General features: G+C 36.2%; 1 protein-coding gene across 4 annotated transcripts in view; it reads left to right on the top strand.

Moving 5' to 3' along the window:
• The window catches only part of CTNND2 (catenin delta 2), a 1167955-nt gene that overhangs the window by 906728 nt on the left and 237360 nt on the right, over positions 1-23867 (top strand). For all 4 annotated transcript variants that reach the window (XM_072605431.1, XM_072605432.1, XM_072605429.1 and 1 more), the window contains one exon: positions 1032-1245. In XM_072605431.1, the coding sequence (XP_072461532.1) occupies positions 1032-1245 (214 nt within the window). The remainder of the gene's footprint in view (positions 1-1031; positions 1246-23867) is intronic.

The raw sequence follows: 23867 nt of genomic DNA, 5'->3' as shown, positions 1-23867 counted from the left end.
AAAATCAGAAATGCTCAAATGCATCTTTTCTAATGAAAACTTCTTTAAATAGTCTTTATATTAAATACCCACTTTGCTTGGTTGGCAGCTTATCTGTTTTTAATTTTAAAATATGTCTAAAAGCCAATCTATCTAAAAGCTGTTCAGACATTCACTTAAGAAAATGTGCCCCAAGCAGTTTTGTCCAATTTGTGTGAAATTCACAAGTTAGTTTGTTTTTGTTCTGTAAAAATATCAAACTGAAGGGTTTCTTTTGCTTTCCCCTGCCCCCAATTACTCTCATAATGTCTAAATGAATTAAGTATAAAAGTAAGGATTCAGACAGGAACTGTCATTTCCTTGATCTAGGAAACTCTCTAGCAATGCAGGTCATCATCTACTCTGAAATATATAGTCAATGCAAATAGGAGGAAGGGCATAGGAAGGGTCAGTGACTTATCCAGGGTTACACACCCAGTTTAAGTCAGAGATAGGGTATGAATCTTCCTCACTTAAAGGCCAACTTTTTGTCCTAAAGGACTTAAATAATTTTGGTTCTAGGTAGTGTTGTAAAACCTAATTTCTTTCACCTGCCCAAATAGAATGCCATGAGTTCATTCCCAATTTACACTTGAAATCTTTGAAGAGTTCCCCTATTAAGCATTGTTTTAACATTCGAATGTCAAGCTAATGATGCTTTAAGAGTTTGTATAATTTCTAAAAAAGAAAAAATCTTACTAATGAATAATTATTTCCTCTATGCGTTTCATATCATATCAACATATTTACATAGTTAAAGGTATATTATAGCCCTTTTGAAGTATAAAAAATAAGATTTTGGTATTTAAACGCTTTTTGTGCTTTTTTTTTTTTACCATACGTTAAAGAAAATATTGCTAGAATCCAAAAAGGAGGTTAACTTGTTTTCTTTTCTCTTTGAATAGCTTACAATGATACTAATTAAAGAGAATGTGTGATCTGAGAACCATTTCTTAATATTAAGAGTAAATCCTATTCCTTCAAACAAATGTTTTATATATTGGATATTTCAGATAAGAAGACAAGGTGGCATACAGTTACTGGTGGACCTGTTGGACCATCGGATGACAGAAGTCCATCGTAGTGCCTGTGGAGCTTTGAGGAACTTGGTGTATGGGAAAGCTAACGATGATAACAAAATTGCCCTGAAAAACTGTGGGGGCATCCCAGCATTAGTACGGTTATTACGCAAGACTACTGATCTGGAGATCCGAGAACTGGTCACAGGTAAGAGACAATTATATTATAGTGTTACATTTTTAAGACTAGGTTTTCTTGTGTTTATCATATTTAGCAGATGAATCAATCAACTAATCTATTTCATAGAATAGTAGTAATTATACATGCATAATTTGACAGTTTAAGAAGAATTAAAATACATGAAAATGGACTTGTAGAAAAATTCTACTGAACATAATTTAATCTTTCTTTAAGAAGCCACCCTCTACTTAACTCACAATCTCTTCAAAATCTTGTAGTTTCTCATTGCTAACATGAACATCAGTTAAACAACATATGAACAACACTGAAATAATAACTGTTAGGATGAGGCAAAGACTAGAGTGCTTGATAACAGAGAGTTTACAATCCTTTGTGTTTAAACTCTTGAACAGAATTCATATTCCTTCCAAAGGTGACTATACATAATAGGAAATTTTTATGAAATACTCTGAGCTAAGCAGAATTTTTTTCCATGACTAAAACATTAGTAATAAGCTCATACACCATGACTGGCATGTTTGCTTCCTTTCAAAGAATTCCCCTATCCTGGATCACTTACTTGAATGTATCTATTAAGTTTTTAGTTACTTGTTTAATGGGTAAGGAGTTAAACTCTGACTCATTCTCTCAGTGTTAGGCCTTCTAGTCTTTCCTTCAGGATTCTAGGATACCTTAAGGGCTTCTATGTTTCTTTTCATTATTATCCTTGGCTTGAGCCTCCAGTGATTATAGTATCCCACGCACACCCAAAATTAGGGGCCAGTGACGTGTTCTAGATCTATTTAAACACTTAACATCAATTAGATTTTATAAGAAGATATTTATTTTAAATATATGGTAAGTTTAAAACATTTCCCCCCTATCTCGGAGGTACCTGAGTACAAAGTATTAGGTAGTAGGTACAAGTAGGTACAAGATACCTACATGGTACCTTGGGGGAGTGTAACTGTAAGCACCCCAGCATACACAGGGGGGCCTGCTATCACAGGTTCTTAGATCTGCATTAATAAAAGGAAAGGCAGCTTTTGAGGGGTTAACAATCACTTTAATCAAGCATATGTATTATTCCTTTAGCCAAGTAGATATATCATTCAGTTAGTTCAGAGAAGTCAGTACTCTGAATTTCAAAGAAAATACAGAGGAATCAGATCAACAGACATGACGTCCTCTGCCTGAATTCAACAGACAGTTGGACCCCAGCTGTCTGACCATAGTTACCAGAGGGGGAAGCATGACATCTGAGTTTTCAAAGCCCGGGAGGCTCCTTAAAGTGGCTTCCCTGAGTCCTCATCTGACCAAAGAAACACTTCCAGTCAGTAAGCCCCAAAGTAATCAACAGACATGGCCTCCTCTTCCTAACCCTAATTTAATAGGCAGGTATAACTGTCTGATCATAGTTACCAGAGAGGGAAGCACTGACATCTGGGTTTTCAAAGCCAGGGGGCTCCTTAAAACAGCTTTTCAGAGTCCTCATCTAGTATTCAAATCTTTTTACAAAAACTAAGCCCCAAAGTAAAACCTCAGAGTATTTATACACTTTTTAGAGTCAGGGGAAATAACCCTCTGACCCATTGCCTCAATACAAGAAACAAAAGGTACTTGGGACCTCCTACAAAGCAGTTCCTCTAATCAAGCTTCCCACAGTGGGCAGGCCCATTAATGTGTGGGAAAGATCTTCTTTAATCACATTATTCAATCAGAGACACTTTTAGTAAAACAAAAACAGCAAAAGATCCTAATTTGATTGCCATCACAGGGAGTGAGACAGTTGGTCTCTTAGCATTGATCCTGCTAAGTTCATGTCCAAAGGAAGAATGCTGCTGGATGATTCTTTTTCTTGTTTACTACTGGACTAGATTCCTGAAGATCACCTCAAATATCACTTCTTACTCCCAGTAATATATTAATCATATATAATCATAATCTGGCTATAACCCCAGATTGCAGAACATGTAGATGCTGCCCTTTTAATCTTTCTACACTCACCAAGTCAGAGTCTCCACTATCTTCATCTAGAACAGAAAAGAACAAATTCCAGGCTGAATTTTTGGAAATTTTCCATAAATAATTTCCCATGAAGATGACTTAAAACAGAATACAGTGGTTGATTTCCTTCAGAACAGAGATGTTCAGGGCATTAGCTCTTGACAACCCAACTTTTCTTCTGAATTAGGGTCAGGTTCTTTTAGTCCAGTTAAACTCAACAGATAGGAGTTCAATAATTTAACTAGTTTGAAATTTTAAAAAGAAAATGAATCTTGTATGTTCTTAAAACTCTTGCAAATATCCCAGAAATGTTTCATGTATTAGACAAATTTTAGAAATTTAGTAACATGATCTGCTGATGATATTGGAACCTAAAATTTCTCCTTGTCTGTGTGTGGGTCCTCAGCCCACATATTGAGCCAATGACTAAGCAAACAGAAACATCAGGCAATTCCTGAAACACTCCCTAAAAAGATTAATATATGACCTTTTAAAGGAGTGGGGGGCAGGGTGGAGGCATTGAGGGGACTTGTGATGCTTCATTACATTAAGAATATCTAGTATGATAGAACAAATTAAATCCAATGTGTCCCTCCTTCCCTCTCTCAGTTTCCCCTTCCTCTCTCCTCTCCATCCTTCCTTTTTTTATCAACTTCTCTCATTCCCTCCCTTCCTTCTTTCCTTCCCTGCTTTCTTCATCCTTTGATACTTTTCCTTCTTCCTTTATCATTACTTATACACTTGCTATGGAGCACACTTCTAAGTACTAGAGAGAAATATAAATTCAAAAATTTAGTTCAATGAACATTAATATGCTGACCACTAGGAGGTATATAAAATCAATAATTCAAGTTGATAGTAAAGTCAGCAGGCATTTATTAAGATCTTACTCTAGGCTGGACGCTGTGCCAAGAGCAGAAAATACAAATATATCAGAAAGAATGATAGTCCTTAACCTCAAGAAGCTTATATTCAAATGAAGGAAGAAAACAAAAGGAAGCTGAAGGAGGGAGGGATAGGGAGAAGTTACCCATGAGGGGTAAAAGAGACAATCTGGGTAGTAAAGAGCGGACTCTGGAGAGGAATGAAGACAGGGTTGGCCTGGGCATTCTGGGAGGTACCAGCCAGTTAGGGGAAGGGGCCTTACAGGTATGAGAAGTCCTAGGGCAGACTGAACTATCTGCATGAGGACCATTCTTCAACATGGTAGAAAAAATCCAGAGAGTTAAATGTCTAGCCTGGAGAGGAATAAAGATGAATATGAATGACAGATATTTACTATGTACCTCTTATCTACAAAGTAGTATATTCAGTACCAGGAATACAAAGTAACTAAGTTTTAGTGTGAGTCCTTGAGAAGATTCCAGGGTAAGAGAGAGGGTGAGATGTGCAAAAGTAACTGTTAGGTGAGAAATTCAGAGGATGGAATCAGACAGAATTCTGTGAGAAATTTTAGGTGGGTGTTATTTTCAACTGACAGAGCCAGAAGATGCTTTATAGAGGAGATTCGAGCTTGAAAAAACAAAGGTTTTCACACATGACAAATTCATTAGAGCATTGGCAGGAGGGACAGAACTTGGGGAGAGACCTCAGATCTTACCATTACAAGGCTAAGAATAGAGAGCCCAGGACACCAACTCTGAAGTTGCTACTTGAAGAGCTGTTTCCCAGGGGGGTGGGGTAAGGAGGTCTCACCATTTTAAGTAATGATGGCCCACCCTGTTTATGGCTGTGTTGGTAACTGACTAGATATGAGGGATAAACAATAATGAAAACTTGGTCCCACCTTTCTAGGGTTTACAGTTGAGCTGGGAGATGTGTGCATATATAAATAATGCAATACAGTCATGAGTTTAGGCATGCCTTAAGATACTCAAGGTTTTACATTTCATTTGACTTCTTAATTACCAGACCTTTTATGGGATAACTGTTAACCAGGATTAATTCCCTACTGCTTGTCAAGGTGCTGCTGAGCTCAGTGGGGTTGTGATGAGGCATCCTGCTGACCAACAAAATGGGCCTTAATAAAATGAAAGTCATATTTGTTGAGCCCTTTCTAAAGCTATTTCCCAGCTTCAAGAATCACTCTGTAGGGCTTCTATATGCAAATAAAAAAATAAATTTCAAGTGAACCTAAATATCCATAGAGAGCACTATGAAGATATCTTTTACCATTTGATCAGTTTCAGGTCTTTTGCTGTGAGAAAAAAAAATTTACATTAAAAGATTTCCTTAAAGAGGTAAATCAGTCTATTTTAATCTCTCTATGGTTGCCATCTTAAGAAAGGAATTATATTACGGAATCAGAGGTTAATTTTCTTTGGGATCTGTCCTCTTGCTTTGTTGACAAAGTCTCAGGTAACTTCAAAATGATAATTTTAAAGGTCTTGGCAAAATAAAGCTAATATCCAGGTTGTCCTAAAAGTCTCAGTTCATTTTAAAACTTCTGTTGCTTAAATAGCTTAAAAACTGAACTAAGACTTTTGGGACACCCTTTATAAGCATATTGATCTTATTATAATGACCATGAAGGATCAGAGCTATACCTGAAGTGTTTTTTTCTATATAAGTACATGATTCCTGAGATGATAATCCTAGAAGAACTAGGAAATTATCTTTTTTTTTCATTTTTATAGGAAGGACTAGATCAAAATATATCATGAGTGATATGAATTCATTAAATTAGGAGAATATGTACCATCTTTGATTACATAATCTCATACTATGCCTTGGAGAGTGATGAGCATCAGTGTTTTCATCTTATGGAAATCTAGATGCATGATGTTTACATTGACGTCAGTCATATCAAAGATCAAGATGCCATTTTTTTTTAGAGGATTTGCATTTGTAATTCAACACTTAGTGGCCTTATTTTTTTTCCTAAGGAGCATCATTCTTCATAAAAATTATCTCATTAATCTTCAAAGGTTTTTTTTAATTGAATTACAGACCTCAAATCATACCCTCTTGATCATTAAGTAGACAATGTGGTATGGGGGAGATAGGGGTAGGGGTGTAATATGCTGAATTTGGAGTCGAAAGTCCTGAGAATCCTCACTCTGCTAGCTGTATATAACCTTGGATAAGTCAGTTAACCTCCATGGGCCTCAGTGTCCTTATTTGTAAAATAAGGCATTGGACTAGATAACCTGTAGGTCCCTATGATCCTATAACTTTTAAACCTTTGCCAGTTAGCTTTTCTGGATTCTCACTATCCATTTTGTTCATTTAATCTGCCTAGGCAGTTTAAATCTGCATTTCTATCTTATTATAGTTTGAATGAGGTTCAGCATTCCAAGGTACAATACAAGGAAGGGCAGAGTACAAATACAGAGAAGTAGAAAATCGGCCAAGAGAAAGTAAAGCAAGCCAGCTTTATTGAACAGAAATGCTAATAGAGAGGATGCAAACAGATCAAGTCCTCTAGGATCCTGGGTGGAATAGGGCACCAAAACCAGGAAAGTCATGTGGTTTTTTGTAGAGCTCTTATCTGCATCAGGCAGACTTAGGCACTGGAGAGATGGTGTAAGGAGCCTGGACCTGGTGCTAATGTATGCTGGGAAATTGGCAGCTGGGTGACATTCAAACTTCCCACCTACAGCAAAAGAGGCTTCTGACCATTATTTTGGGTCTTACTTTGGCATGGAGCCTCCAGGAATTTGAACCTTCCTAGCATCTTCCATTAGTAAGGTGGGGAGTCTATTGAATTCTTTACAATTCCCCATACAAACCAAATCTGCTTCCACTTTAATATAATCAAGCTTAACATTTCCCCTAGTACGATTCTCCTTCTTGGTTTTCTCCACTAACCTATGGGCAGCCCTTCAAACTTTGCCCAAGTTTTAGTTCCTTAATTAGTCCTTTCCACTTCAATCCTGTCAAACTTCAGGCACTTGAATAATCAATACTTTCACCATATTAGTCATCTTTCCTCTCTTTCCAATTATTTAGTGTTTAGGTGTATATAACTGTATGACTGAATTGATTTTCTATATGTTTATTAATATTGTGGTTCTTTTTGCAAACTTGTTTTCATGATAAAAATCCATGCATAAAAATTTCCTGGGCAATTGGAGGAAAATATGATAAATTAGTTAGGTTTTTGCTTTATCAATCAACCAATAATTATTATCTACTATATGTAAGGCACTCTTTTAAATGCTTTATAATAGTAGTGTATTATCAGCAATGATAATGAAGCACATAGCATGTAGTATAAGCTTAATAAATGCTTGTTGAATATTGTGCATATATTACCTGGAGAAGTAGAGGGAGTAAACTACTTATAAGCTACGAAATAGTCAAGCTATGTTGTAGTTACTTGTGTTTGGCTTCTTTCCGTATTAGAGCATTAGTTTCTTAAGTTTAGGAACTAGAGCCTTTAAAACTGTCTGGTGAGCCTAAAACAAACCTTTTCAACTAGTAAGGACCCAGTAAATTGTGGAGAATATAGAGTGTGTCTAGCAATTTGCTCCATTGCATTCTCTTGTCTGAAAAACACCAACCTTTTTCTCAACTTGCTTTCATACTTGGATCTGTGAGCTCATTAATGAGGTAAAACTATATGCTACATTAAGACCCATCTTATTTTTCAACACATGCACGAACACTAATGTTCAAAGGATAAAGAGGGGGCAGTAATAAATGTTTTATAACATGGCACTCCTCCTTAATTTTTTTGTCCTAAATGTCTTGAACATTTCTAACCCAGGATTTTTAAAACAAATGTCCAACTTTAATGCACAAGACAAAAATTTTAATTTAAATGTAAGATACATTATACTAATCAGAAGGTCCTAAGGAATTACACAGACCACCAAATTCTAATCTAGGCTTATAAGACTAAAGATGGAAGCAAAGAATGACTCTTGAAAGTTTTAGATCATTCATTAAAAATTGCTTGCTAATTAAACAATTAAAAATGGGCACAAGGTTTCAGCTTGCATTTATAAACAAAATCATAGGCCTCCTTGTAACACAGCTGGACAATTTACACTGTAAAATCTGTTCATAGTAGATTATAAGCCTAAATGAGGCCACCAGTTAGGTAATTTTCTCCCTGGAACACAATTGCTGTGAGAGGATGAACAGAATTTTACGTAAATCCAATTAAAACTATTGTATGCTTCCATTTGCTTGAAATAGCCCCAAACAAATCTTTAGAGACTTGTCTGGCTTCATTTGTGTTCTCTCAAAAGTTTATAGATAATTTATTTAAATGTGATTATGATGTTTTGTCTTTAAAAATAATCCATAGCAGAGGCAATTATCAAAGAACAAAAACTGAATTATTAAATCTACTATACAAGATTGGATTTTAGAGTTAAAAAAGACCTTAAAACTCAAGTGCAACCCTCTCATTTTACAAATAAGGAAACTGACACCCAGAGAGATTAAGTGATGTGGTAAGGATGACTTAGCAGTAAATATCCAAGGAAGAATTAGACCCCTTGTCTTTCTGAATCCAAGTCTAGCAATGTATTCGCTACACCATAATTCCCATGTTCCTAATATGCCTCTTATTTGTGAGGCTCTAGACTCAGTACAGAGACAGGAAAGGAAGCGTGACATGGCTCATTGCCTTCAAGGTGATCACTAACAAGTTGAAGGATAAGGTGGTTTCATAAATAAAAATATGCTAGAAAATGAAGTGTGAAAGTACCTGCAAGAGGCACAGTAGGAGTGCTATGAGAGAGAAAAAGCACTTCTGGCTGGGGGAGCTAAAGAAGAAATCAATCACTGGATATTGATGAACTTTCTACTGCGTGTCAAGCACTATGTTAAACACCAGAGATACAAACAGAATAAATTCAATAATCCCTGCAAATAAGGAGTTTCTGTTCTAACAAAAAATAACATGTATGTATACATACACACACACATACATATTGGTATGTTATATATAAAAATATGTTATACATGAAAGTATATATTATATATAAGAGTATATAGTATACTAGTATATTATATATAAAAGTATATATACCTACATATGTGTGCATATATGTATATGTGTATATATATACATATATTTTTTTTCCCCCATAAGTAGTCTTGACAGCTCCCAGAAACTCTATAATATAGTTTCCTATGTGAAAACCAATGGCAATTTCTGCCACTTGTTCCCTGGCCATAGTTACCAATAAGGAGAGAAAAGGCAAAGAACAGGAGAATATTAGAGGAATTTAACTGAATTGAAAAGGGACCTAGGTTAGTACTGATAGAGAAAAGAGGAAGGAGTTTAATTTATATATGATGGAGCATATAAAAAAACCGAAATTCTACAAATCAAAGCTTTAGCATACTTTTTGGCACACAGTAGATGCTTAATAAACGCATCTTTGACTAACTCAACAAAACAGCTTGTGAGTATGTTTGAATCTCTGTATATTCTGGTTGTTTTTATTCCTTTTCACTTTGCCTCCTTTTTACATTTTTAAAAATTTTAAAATTTTCTTTTAAATTTTTTTTAAAGATTTCTAAATTTAATTTTCTTTTTTGCCTCTTTTCTTTTCTTAGCTCTCTATCATAACATTTAGTTGAAGTCTCATTTGATATAGGGGTGTACTGCATAACTGTCCAAGGGCCTGGACTTGCTTTGGGTCATAGTTGATCCTCCTTTTTTTCCTACTATTACCTTGCTGAGGAATTTTTCTAGTCAGGAATTTTCCTCTGGTCAGAAACCAAAGCCACATCAATTTCTGACTTCTTACACTACAAAAATGGGAAATTGATATCTGATTGAGGTATCGTCCACTAAAAGATTTAGTGTTCTATGTATCATGTTATATTCATCTTATTTGGTTTACTTCAGGGAACAAACGAATTCAAAAATTTATTACTTGGTTTAAAGCCAAGAGTCCACATTCACAGTATGTAGAGCTGTTGAACCAACAGTCATTCTTAATTATCAAGGATTCACTGATATTAATACTCTTATCTTTCAGTACTACAAAGGATATCTGATCTCAGAGACATAGGTACTCCCTCCAATGATGCAGATTGAACCCCTTCTCACAAATGTTGTGAAATTCTTATTCATGTCCAATTAAAAATCAACCTTAGGGGATCTACTTAGCATAGAAGGAGCCTTTCTTACAATTTCACATATTTTCCATCTTTTACCTATTTGTTGTCCTTTCAGTTTCCTCTTTAAAAATCCATGAGATGACTTTGTATAGTTTGATCACTCTATAAACTTTATTTAAATTCTTTCCCCTCCAATGTCTTTATCCATGCCATGAGATGATGGTATTCATAATCTTCCATCATCCATCCCTGTCCATAAGATATTTACAAATGGACCAATATTCCAGTCCAGCCAATTAGCTGTCATTTATCTTAGTGGGCAAGAATAAGTGTTTGAGGGTTGAAGAATTTTATTTAATCTTAGTCTCTTCATTGTTATACTGGTTAAGGTTGCATCATCATTTTGAAATGAATTCTAAAAATCAATATCAATATTCATTCCTGTTCCCCCCCACCTTTTTTTTGGTGTCAACAACTTGTTTTAAATAGTTCAGTTCAGAAATGTTAATTATATACTATATTTTTTCTTTTTTTTCTTCTAGTTTTATTTTTTTTCTCCTAGTTTTATATGAATTTTAATCCCTGTTGTAACAATTTGTGTTCTGACTGTACCCTGACAGTTGATCTGGGAGCAACTCCCACATTAGTAATGAGCTATTTTCTTTCTACTCAAATATAATTAATTGAAGTTTTTGTTAAATTATTTGATATTTGCAGCAATTTTTTTTCTTAAGTGAAGTACTTATGATAAATCCTCATAATGTTTCTGGGTATCCTACAAGTCTTTGACCTCTTTTCCTTCATACTACTGACCCATATTTTGTTACATATTTCAGTTTACCCCCATGCCTACATTCATAGTGAAGTCCTAAATATCAAAATACATATCAAGTTGATTTGGATGGGCTTATCAGTTTCCTTGTAGAATTCCTCTACTTCCTCAACCTCTCAAACAGATGATAATGTCAAAACTACAATTATATTCATGGGCAGTTGTGGGGTTTTTTGTTTTGTTTTGTTTTTTTTGCAAATACTTATCATGAGCACTGTAATACAATATTTTCCATTAAATTATTTTCTTCTCCAAGGAGAACCTGTAAGTCATCTTTACATTTAGTTTCAATTTACTTTTGTCTCCTCATTTCAAAAATGTTAAGATTGACATGATTCAGTTTCTCCATTATGTCCATTTGTTGCTCATTGAACAAGTATCTCACATTTAGAGAACCACCAGTTAAATTAATGTTTGAAGATAGTCTAAAAATTGTGTGATTCTTAACATCTTCTGACCCCTCCTAAGTCACTCTGCCTCTGCAAAAGTCACACTAGCATAAGACAGAGGGCCATGTTTTTCTGTCTTTCATGCATTGTCAGCCTCAAAGAATTTCATTACCAAGTGACCAGTATCCCAGTAAAGAGTCTGTTTTTAATTATGATGTTCATCAGAAAGCAGATGTATGGCTGCATGAAAGACAAAATTTTATTTTATATGCTATTTTATTTATTTTATCATGAAGGCTTAGCACATTCTAAATGACTTTATTTGTTTTTAGAACTCCGTTGTGAATTATGATTTTTCATTGGTTGTTGCTTTATCCATACACATTTAGTTCTCTCCTACTGGCTCTTTTCTTTAATGATGCAAATTCTGACTAGATCCTTTTATTACAAATAAAGGAAGTGTGACATAATGAATTGAGAACTGGAGTGAGAGTTAAGGTTAAAGTTTGAACTTCTGTCCTAGCTTTGACATATATTGACTGTGTGGGACCATCAGCAGATCCCTTAAGCTCCTGGTGCCACTAGATAGTCATCTAACATAATAAATTATTAATTGCCTCCTGATCTGTAGTTTCTGTTACAAGGGATTCCTTGAATTATTGAAATCACAAGTCTAGACCATCTCCCTAATTCATCCTATATGGCATCAGCTACAAAGAAGAGATGGCTTTGTCAGTCCATAAATTGGCTAGCAAACTAATCTGTCTAAATTACATGTCTAACCGTGTCATCCCTCTTATTCAATAAATTCCAGCGTGAGGACAAAATATAAAATCCTTTCTTTGGCATTCAAAGCACTTTATAACCCAGATCCCTCCTACCTTTCTAATTCCCTTCTCACCACATACTCTGTAATCCACTGACACTGGCCTCCTTTCTGTTCCTGCCAAACTATACTCCACCTCCCCACTATGTACATTTTTACTATCTTCCATGCCTTGAACAAAATCCTTTGCATTTCTTCCTACTGGCTTCCCTCTCTTCCTTGAAGTCCCCGCTAAAATCCCACTTTCCATAAGAAGCCTTTCTCAATCCCTCTTAATTCTAGTTCCTTCCCTCTATTGATTTTCCCTAATTTATCCTATTTCACAGGATAGGTCCATAGTAGTTTGCATGTTGTTTTGCCCACCTTAAGCTGTAAGCTCCTTGAAAGCAGAGCATTTTAGACTTTGTTTGCATCCCTAAAGATTGTCATAGTGGATAGAAAATAGTGGGCTCTACTTGTTGACTAGACTTCACATAGCATCTTATTCATATATAGCAAAGATCTTTAAATGCAATTTGTTATTTATACATTAGAAATTTCAGACATTAGGATTGTCTAGTGCCCTAACTCTCTCAATGATCACCAAAGAAAATCATGTGCAATGCTACTTTGATTAAACATATCAGGGTATATACTGAGTGATTTCAGCAAGTTAGCAGACCTATTACAAGTAAAATGAAAGAATTCTGCTCACAACATATATTAATCCCTACTATTGTTCCAGTGTACAACACTCAAATAACACATAAAAGTTGAATTTAACATATATTTAAGGAAATTTGGCATACCTAAATCAAGATAAAGAAGTTCATAGTTCTTCCTCTAGCTTCCTACTCATTCCATTGAAAAGGACACTGTAAGAGTTTGTTTCTTCCAGGGCCATACTTCTCATGATTCTTTTTCCCATTTTGTAAAATGAAGAATAGGACTGTTCCTTATTCACTTTTAGTTTTGTCATAGTTTACCACTAATTGGTGGTCAATAATGATCAATAAGTGAAACAGGAATATTAGTAACTTTAAATGAATCAGAATTCAAGTTATGCTGATAAATATAAATATAGAAGAGTATTGCCTTTTTGATATGCAGGGATTGGGATATATATTGTATAATACATTTTCACTTATTAGAGCTGACAATGCATAACTGATTTGTGGCTCCACTTTGCCACTCAAGGGTTACAAGTTAATTAAAAACACTTATCCATAATTATATTTTAGACTTTGCTCTATTTGCTCTTCAGTTATCATATGAAAAATTATATGAACTATTGTTCACAAATACAACATGAAAATCCCCACTGACTTCTAGAGGAGAGAAGGGAATTAAAGAACTCCTATTAATGTGCTCACAGCTGCTTCTCTTTCTAACAGCTGTTTCTATGTATTTCCTTCTCAGAAGAAGTATTTAAACTATTTACCTGTCTTTATAGATTTTTTTCCCAAAGACAAAATTCAACCTGATTAAAATCATAGAATCATGATTTAGATGCAGATTTGGAGATCATCAATCTACCTTCATTTTTTTTAAGATAAGAAACTGAGGCCCAGAAAAGCTCAATAACTATTTCTGGGTCATATAATCAATGCCTTGAAGAGTTGGAATTTAAAGTCAGACTTTTTTCCCCCCAAAGTCTAGATCTTTTTCTGATATATCATGATCTAGAAGAATTTGTCTGGAAATATTTGACTATTTCATTTAGCACCCACCTCTTTCAATTGTTTTTCTTAAATGATGGATGCTAGATTTGAAGTTCTGGTAACATAGAGGCATCTGCTCTCAGTTGATTTGATAATTTTAATAAGTTTGGATTGTATCTTTGGGAATAAACTCCATAAAGACAGGTATATAATGTAAATATTTCTTCTTTGCTTCAAATTATGAACATCCTCTCACAGCTCACATGGACCAGTATAATCTTGGTAGTTTCTCAGTAGCCCATATGTCCACATATGGTTCCCTTGGTAATAGCAGAATTTGGTCTGGTCTTTTCCTAGAATCCCTTAGCTTCTATAGAAATGGGACCGTTTTTATTTAAAAGCCACATGAAGAGTAAAGAAGGGATGAATATCTTAACATGGTTAGTAAGGGAACCTTTATTTCCCATCATTCTTCCTTTTATAACTCCCTATATAAATGACTCCTACTCTCCTTCCATAGCTCTGTGTAGCCACAACTCATTCCCTCCTCGCAGATCTCCAATTCTCCTTTAGTCTGAGTCTTCTGTCTGGTGACAGTTTCTCCTTTCCTCTGTCAAAGATAGTTATGAGCTAAAGGACCTGAATATGATTGACCTTTCATGTCATTTTTCAGGACACCTCCTAGTAGTAGTTTGTTGGTTAAGAGGAAGTCAAAATGTATATTTAAAACACCATTGTGATCAGTAAATGAGCACGGATCATTTGGCATTTTAAAACAGTTTATCAATTTAATAATGTTCCACAAAAATACTCTGGCTATTAGCTTAGTTACTGGAGTGTATAAACACAGATGTGAAGTTTTATTATCATGTATCAGCTTCATTTTGAGCATGACTAGCTATTTATAACTTAAATCTAATGACAATGTGATTGAACAGAAAAGAAGCATTACATGATTCTAAAATAGAAGTGATCTTGGGAACAAGGGCCAGTTCCACCAAATGAATCCCATAAACAATGAGTGATACCTTCCTAATAGAGTGCAGATGATTCAGGAGCATTAGCTGTTAATTAAAAGGCCAGTCATTTCCATGGTGAGAGAGGCTACCCTTTCAATATCAAGGCAGCTCTAATAAGAATTCCACTAGAACACAAACATGATACCATCTTACTAGGCAAAGAAATAGTTATTCTGATATATATTATTCTTTGAGAATTATTCTGGTTGCAGAATATCAGAGTTAGAAAGAATCTCAGAGGCCATCTATCTCAAACCCAACCTAAGAATTCTCTGTAATTTCTGAGGCAGCCCACTGGATGCCTCCAAATTTGGGGAAGCTTGTCTTTACATTAAGTCTAATTCTGTTTCTTTGCAATTTCTACCCATCGATCCTACTTGTGTTTTCTGGAACAAAGAAGAATAAATCTAATCTATCTTCCTTATGAAATGTCTTCAGATGCTTGATGCTTGTAACTGCAATAGCAACACACACCCTCCTGTATTCATTTCTCTGGGCTAAAAAGACTAAGTTATTCTAGTGGAGTCTTCCCATTTGGGTTTTCTTCCTCTATATTCTCTCCATTTTACCAGTGTCTCTCCTAGAATGTAGCATCCAGAAATTGACACTGTATTCCAGATATGTTATGACCAGAATTTATCTGGACTATTATATTCGATGTATTAGACATTCATCATTGTTTAATTATTTCGGTTGTGTCCTACTCTTGACCTCATTTGGGATTTTCTTGGCAAGGACACTGAAGTGGTTTGCCATTTCCTTTTTCAGCTCATTTTACAGATTGAGGAACCTGAGGCAAATGGGATGAAGTGACTTACCCAGGGTCACAGAGCTAGTAAGTGTCTGAAGGTGGATTTGAACTGAGGAAGATGAATCTTCCTTTCTCCAAGTCTGGCACTCTTATCCACTGAGCCACCTAGATGTCCTGCATTGGATATTAGGGCTCTCAACATAGTGGTAAAAATATATTAACATTGGTGTATCTGAATGCTCATTGATGATTCTCTTTGAGAATGCAGTGAACTAATACAATTAGTGAGCATCTAGGTGATGTAATGTATAGAATATTGGACCTGGAGTTCAAATCATTCAAATCATCAAAACATTTACTACAGCTTACTATATTCCAGGCATTGTGACTCTTAGGGTCCCCTTTTTCATGAGTCAACAAATAGCTTGTTTCATAAAATCTAAAGAGGAAAAAACAACAACCCTTCTCTTAGTCCTGAAGCCTCAAAGTGAATTCTGTCTCTTGTGTTCCTTTCCCTGTTAATTTTTAGGAAAATGTAAGTTTTATTAGGAAGTGTAGTTTATTCATGTTGCTTCCACTTGCTTAGCACCCACCTATTCTCCTCAAAACTGTACAAGCTAGTTTCTAGTTCTAATCTGTTGAAATGTCTTTCTTCAAACTTCTCTCAGGCTCCATGCTCCATGACCTTACAACATTCAACAGTGTTGAAAATCCTATCATCCTATTTACTTTCCCTTCTCTTGGTTTCTGTAACACTGTTCATGCCTGGTCATTCTACCTATCTGGAAGCTCTTTCTCATTATCTGCTCCTGGTTCATCATCCAAAGTGTGTGTGTGTCCTCTAAGGCTCTGCCTTCCTCCCTTTTCTCATTTCTCTATACTCTCTCTGTTGGGAATCTCATCACACAGCTTCCATTAACACTTCCTTGCAGATGATGCTTAGATCTGTATATCCAACCTTGCTTCTTCAAAGAATTTGAGTAACCTGTTTCAATGATCTATCTGAAAGCCCTGTTGGCAGCATGCCCTAAATATGTTCAGAGCTGAATTCTCATCCTTCTCCCAAATTTACTTGGGGCAGCTAAGTGCCACCACAGTGCATGGAGTGCTGGACTGAGAATCAGGAAGATTCCTGTTCCTAACTTCAAATCTGGCCTCAAACACTTACTAACTGTGTGACCCTGGGCAAGTCAGTTAACCCTGTTTACCTCACTTTCCTTATCTGTAAAATGAGTTGGAAAAGGAGATGGCAAACAACTCCAGTATCTTTACCAAGAAAACCCTAATTGGGGTCATGAAGTCAGACACGACTGAACAACACCAGAATTTACCATTTGAGCTAATGTCATCAGCACTCTCCTAGCCATGAAGGCTCAAAAAGTTGGAGTAATTCTTAATTCTTCCCTATCCTTTACACCCCCCCATTCTAATCAGTGGCCAAGTTTTATCACACGTACCACAGTTGTACCTGTATATCTCCAATATATATATGCTCACTTCCCAATTCAGCACCCATAATTCAGGCCATCATCATTTCTCACTTAGACTATGCTCATATCTTTGTAATTATCTCACTACCTTTTTAGTCTCTCCCTTCTTTCCTCCATTCTTTCTCCCACTCTTAAAGTAGGCTTTGTATTCACAGATATGACTATGTCGCTCCCCTTCTCAGAAAGCTTCTCTGGCTCAGAATTGCCAGCTAAAGAAAATACAAACTCCATAGCTTAGTATTGACAACTATAATCTGACTCCAATACGCCTTTCAAGTTGCATTTCAAAACTCCCCTTTATACCTTCTACACATAAGCTTAACTACAATACTATTCATTTCCCAATCTCATCTCATTCTGTTCTCTGCAACCTCTGTGTCTTTGTTCCTACTTTGCCCTCTACCAAGAGCACTCAGCTCAGCTTTCCCAGAATTCTTCTCCTTTGGGGTCCAGCTCAGGTGCTACCTTGTCTATGATGTTTTCTCCCATTCCCCATCTGGAGGATGAGTCTGTCAAGCCTCTTGACTTCTGTGAATTAAATCATTTTCTTTTTTGTGTTACAGTTATTTCTTTCTGTGTTCTCAGGATAAGGTCCTTGAGCTTAGGAATATATTGTTTTTCTCCTTCCCAATGTCTGACCTAATGCCTGTTCATATGTAGAGGTAGAGAATGGAACTTTGGATTACACTAGTATGGGTAAGGAAACTCCTATCTGTAGACTTAGAGATAGATAGATAGAACACTGAGGAGTTAGTAACTTGTCCAGGAGTCCATAATTAGGTACTTCACAAATATTTCTTGAATCATTTTTTTATACTCTTGGAAGAGTGAGTTTAGTTTCAGACTGATTTTGGTGATGCCCATTTACTATTTCTTATGAGAAGTATCCTTATTTGGGGCACTCAGCATGTAAATTGTCCATTTTCAAGATTGCTCCATCAGGGTAAGACAGAAAGTGTGGTCTCTGTAACTGTTCAGTGCTACACTTCTCTATTAGGACTACAAAATCATTCCTAACTCTGTCTCCTACATTGGGAGGTGTCCTTTTTGGTTCCTGGGTTCCTTAGAGGAGAATGACTTAAAATTATCTTCAGATTGTACTCTGCCTAAGATATACCAAATCCCTCTATTAATAAATATATAGAAATTATCCAGAAGCCTTGAAGAAGTGAATGAACGAAAAGTATTTATTAAGCATTTAATATAAAAAAGATTTTACTAAGTGCTATGGATACAAATAAAAAGAAATTCAAGATAGTCCTTGCCCTTAAGGAATAAGTTCCTTATTAGGAACTTACATCCTAATAGCAGAAGACACCACATATTGGGGAGTGGTGGCCAAGGTTGGGTGTTTTATTCTGGGAAGCCACTAAGCAGAGAAGTCAGAAGACAGGGGAGGTTGCTCAAATTATATTCCCTTTTCAGGGAACGTAGCAATGATTTAAGTAGATTAACCATAGCAAGAGATAGACACCCTAAGCCATGAGGATGGGCCAGGGAATAATTGCATGTCTTAAGTCTTCCTGGGCATGGTATCTGATGGTCTAGAGTAGCTCTTAAAATGTACTTCTGGGGGTATCTTGAAACACTTTCAGGTAATCCATGAGATCAAAATTACTTTCATAATAATATTAAAATATTTAATTTTCTAATATGGTAAATGTTGATAGATATAATTCACATGAACAAAAATTCATGGTGGGGGAAGGTGTCCTAAATTATTTTTAAGACTATAAAAAGGTCCTGGGACAAAAAAAAAGTTTAAGAACTGATGGTCTAAAGGAATCAATGGCAGGGCAGATGACACCTAACTGATCATCAAGTCTAACTTATACTTGAATAAGTGGATTTGAAAGTTCAAATACCAGCACTGATATTTGAGTTGATTGACCCTAGACAAATTATTTAACTTCTCTCAGCCCTAGTTTCTTCATCTGTAAAATAGAGATGACAAATGTCTCTCTTAGTCCAATCTTTCAGAATCATTCATAGACAAGGGTGCTCTCTTCAACAATGGTATGGTTTAGAAAACAGATGATAATAGCACCTGTTTCTCAGGATTGCTGTGAGTCTTAAATGAAATACATCTGTAAAACATTTTGGAAAAATTTAAGTGCTATATAAACGCTAACTATAATAATTGTCATTAGTATAAACTGTTGACAGCTGTATAAATCCATAGTCTATTATCCATTTAATATTCTTCCCATTTTTTTTATCTTCTATGAATTTGATAACATTTCCAAGTCATTGAGCCCATTGGCAAGCCACTGAAGAGCTTTCTCTAGGTAGACGTCAGTCCATTAATCAATCCTCTTGGGTTAGGTTGTTGTTAGGCAGCTACAGATCTTCCTAACTGGACTATCATTTAGTCACCATTCCTTTTTCCTATATAAAAAGATGGTCTGTCAAATGTCTTGCCAAAATCTACTAGATACCCAATATTATACTCATATCTGTTGTTATGTATTCTAAAATTTTCCTGAGAAATCACTCTCAAGGACACTAACTGACCAACTGAATGAAAGAATAAAATATTTTAAAGCACTTGCTACTTGCTAGACACTGCACCAAAAGCCGATACCAGTAGACACTCCTTACTTACAAGAAATTTACATTATAATGGTGAAAGATAATACATATAGGAGAGTGGCGGCCAAGGAGGAGGGCTTTGGACTGGGAAGTCAGAAACACTGATCTGTAGTATACAGGTATCAATTTTTATATAACATATAAATTATAAATATAGAAAGCTTGAAAACTTGAATTTGTTGAGAAAATATTTTTGTTGTTGTTCAGTCATTTTTCAGTTATGTCTGACTCGTTGTGACCTCATTTGGGGTTTTCTTGGCAAAGATATTGGAAGGGTTTGCCATTTCCTTCTCCATATTATTTACAGATGAGGAAACTGAGGCAAACAGGGTGAAGTGATTTGTCCAAGGTCACACAGCTGGTAAACTCAAGAAGATAAGTCTTCCTGATTCCAGGCCTGGCACTCTATCCTCTATGCCACCTAAGCTACCCTGACAGCATTTTCACAATATCTTAATATTTTCTTATATTTTTGAATAACAATTCCCTCAACAATTTTTGTACTACATTTGCAGATTTTAAGATAGTTCTTGTTAGAGAAAAATAAAAAGAGAATTGAAGAGTTCTGTTTTCTCTGTCACCTGTGCCACTTCAAGAAGGAACATGTTCAAATCTCATGTTTTCTGGTAAACCTCTCTTGACTACCCTCCTCAACAGTACAAGGATTTCCAGGGCTCAAAGAAGTCATGGATAAGAGTTTCCTTGCTTTAGGAGGCTTCTGTTCTTCCTGGCTGAATGACTGTTAATTGTTTATTCCTGGGCAGATTAGCAGAGGACAACAGGGGACTGGAAAGTAATAAACAAGGGGACTTCTGACCTCAAGGCTCCATGCCAAAGTGATGGCTTGACATTACAATTTGCCTAGAATTTCTATTATAAGCCATCCACTTGAAATCAAGGAGGCTATTTCATATCCCTCCTTACTCTTCCCTTGCTCCAAACATAACTTTAGAATCTCTCATATTGTTCTTAAAAAGCTTGTTGGGTTTGTCCTTCATTTTCAAAGAGCACCATGACATCAAGGAGGTGAGGACTTGACTTGAACTTGACTTTGATTTGAGTGAGGAAGGGCTGTGCAAGGTCACTTGCCTCATTTTCTCCTCCAGAGTCATCTGAGTCCAGTGGTCAGAAATTTATCAGAAGGACTGGAGATGGCCCAGGATGCAATGGGAGACCTTGGACTTTTAGGCTAAGGCTTTTTCAGGTACTCACTTAAAGTGAGGTTAACACCCATTCAGTGAATAGGCCTCTTTAAGAAGTGAGCCAAGGGATGACTCCTTTAAATAGAAAAAAGAAAAAGAAAAATAATCAAGCTGGTATGGGAAGATCCTCAGGGTTGCTGTTCCAAAGAGAAACAGTTACCATTGACAATACAGTTGAGTATTCAATTGTATTGAATACAATTGACAATACAGCCATGAAGTGGAGGTTGGACAGGGATCTATTGTGGTCCAGTCTATGAGTTTCAGAGTGAACTGGGTTTAAGATTTTGTGAAAGAGAGAGAGAGAGACAGAGAAACAGAAAGAGAGAGAGAGGAAGGAAGAGGAAGGAAGGAAGGAAGGAAGGAAGGAAGGAAGGAAGGAAGGAAGGAAGGAAGGAAGGAAGGAAGGAAGGAAGGAAGGAAGGAAGATGTAGCTAGTAAACCCCAAGTTACTAACTGGGCAGCTACTGGCCATCACAATTACCTTCTTTTGGAGAGAAGAAGGAGAGAGAGAGGGAGAGGACAAGCTGAGTTACCCAGGTGGCTGGGTCCCCATTCAGGAAGCTCAGTCTACTCATAGGTTGTATTTGTCCTTTGTTTTCAAAGAGGACCATGATATCAGGGAAATGAGTGGTAACTTGGAATAGAGCACAAAGATCTGGCCCTCTTGAACTACATGGGATCAAGTCCTGTCCCAGATACCTACTAGCTCTATGACAATAGATAAGTCACTTGAACAGTGCCTTGGGTGCTAAACACTATTGAGTGCTGCCAAATCAGATTACATAAGAATACAATTAAAAATAGATGATTATTATGCTTTAATAATAAATCAATATGTGGCTAACAAGGATACTTATGTTTGGATTAGTGGTCCCTATTTGTATTTGTTTGTCATCACTGACCTAGGCAACTGTAAAAAATAATACATAGGTGAAGTCAAGTGCTGCATCAAGGGAGGAAGTTCCTTCATTAAGCATTCCCTGATCTGAGAAAATCAGATAGGAAGAAAAGTGTTCTACTTTCTGAAAGCTTCAGGTCAATATAACCTTTATTCTTTCTGAATAATTCTGTTCCCATTACATCCTATGTTATCTCCTTTGTTTTTTGCATGTCCTTTGAAAAGTGAGCTCACTAGAGAGTTTCCTATGTAGCCACACTGATCTCTAAAGGTTCCCTTTCCTTTCTTCCTTATCAGAATTATTTGCTATTGTATTGTCAGAATTGGTGTTTAGGACCTCGAATTACTTATGCCATTATTTTTCTTAACCTTTAGAAATTTAAAATCTATACATGTCTGACTGTCAACATTTTTCTTCCTTTGCTATTATAAATTATAAGATGAAATAGTCAAGTGTTCCACAAGATTACTATCACTTTCTCTTTCACTTGTTTTAATGATCAGAATTAAATCCAAACTAATAGCTTCCCATTATTGTTTCTACTAAGCTCTCAAAGATGAAATTGTCAGGCACAGAAGTCAAGAATTTATCAGATATTCTGCTTTTAACTTAATGAGTTTTTTACCAAATTTTGATCATTTATATGCATCATACCACTGTATCTCTGCTCATTTAGTGATTCATATTGGAAATGCATTGTCCAGATCCTTTAACTGACAAGACATTTAGAAAAGCAGCACATTTTAGTAAGAAAAAAGGACATTGAAATTAAAGTTAAAAGACCAACATCTGAGTCCTGGTACGGTCTCTTACTAGCTGTGTGACTATGAACAAGTCACACTCTCTGTAACAGTTTCCTCATTGTAAAAGAAAGATAGTAATGTATAGTAGTTCTTTCCATGCTTCCTCCATCCAACCATTGTGAGCAAGACACTTTATAAGTTGTAAAGTGTTATATGAGTAATACAATGGAAAAAGCTCTGGAGTCAAAGAACGCAGGTTCAAATTCCACTACTGACATTTACTCCCTAAGTGATCTTAGGCAATCTATTCAGTTTCCCCATCTGTAAAATGAGAGAGTTGTCCCAGATGGTCTCTCTGATCTCTTGTAGTGCTATCACCATGTTTTGGTGTTAGTTTCTGGAACTCTGTCGAGGATCGCCAACCATCACTATAACTCTCTCCTTCATTGTGAGAGTAACACTCTTTCCATAACCAACTGATTCCTGTGAATCTTCCAACTTCATCTTTAGAGCATAAATGTCCAAAATATTATCAACCAAGATCCTACCTGAGGACATAGATCTTTATGAAGATGTATATCTTCTTGAAATTTCTGCCACTGCCTGACCTCTTCTTGGAGATCTCTTGTTTATAAGTCAGAAACAGTTTGCTTTCCTCTTTGTGGGGAACCTATTTGTGGAGGAGCCTCAGGGTTTGATATCATCATCTTCTTCATCATCTCCATAGGCTTTCCCTAGCCAATTTACTAAACAGGTGTTCATCTTTTTTGGCCTGCTCAGAATCATTTTCTTAAGTATTCTTTTCTTGGTTGGGCACCTCTCCCCTCCCTTTGTTGTGCAGAAACACTTTATCTTGCCTAATAAGCCAGAATATAGAAAGGCATTCCTCAGGCCTCTTAACCTCCTCAAGCAGGAAGGAGCCCTCATTTATTGTAGTTAGCTGATGAGCGCCTCAAGCAGGAAGACAAATAGCACAAATCCTGCAAGTCACTGGAACCTTCCTCTCCTTGATTTCAAGTGGAGCCCCAGCCATATCCTAGAAACTCCAGGCAAATTGTGATGTCAAATCATCTGTTTGACACTGGGCCTCCAGGTCAGAAGGCACCTTGTTTATTGCTTTCCGGGACCCTGTTACCCTCTGCTAATCTGCCCCAGAGTAAATAATTAGCAGTCATTCTAGCTAGGAAGAAGAGAAGCCTCCTTAAGCAGGAGACTCTTAACCATGAG

Source organism: Notamacropus eugenii, chromosome 4, assembly GCF_028372415.1.
Source record: "Notamacropus eugenii isolate mMacEug1 chromosome 4, mMacEug1.pri_v2, whole genome shotgun sequence".
In the NCBI taxonomy this organism is placed as follows: Eukaryota; Metazoa; Chordata; class Mammalia; order Diprotodontia; family Macropodidae; genus Notamacropus; species Notamacropus eugenii.
The sequence above is the reverse complement of the archived record's forward strand: the minus strand, read 5'-3'. Positions and strand labels throughout refer to the sequence as shown.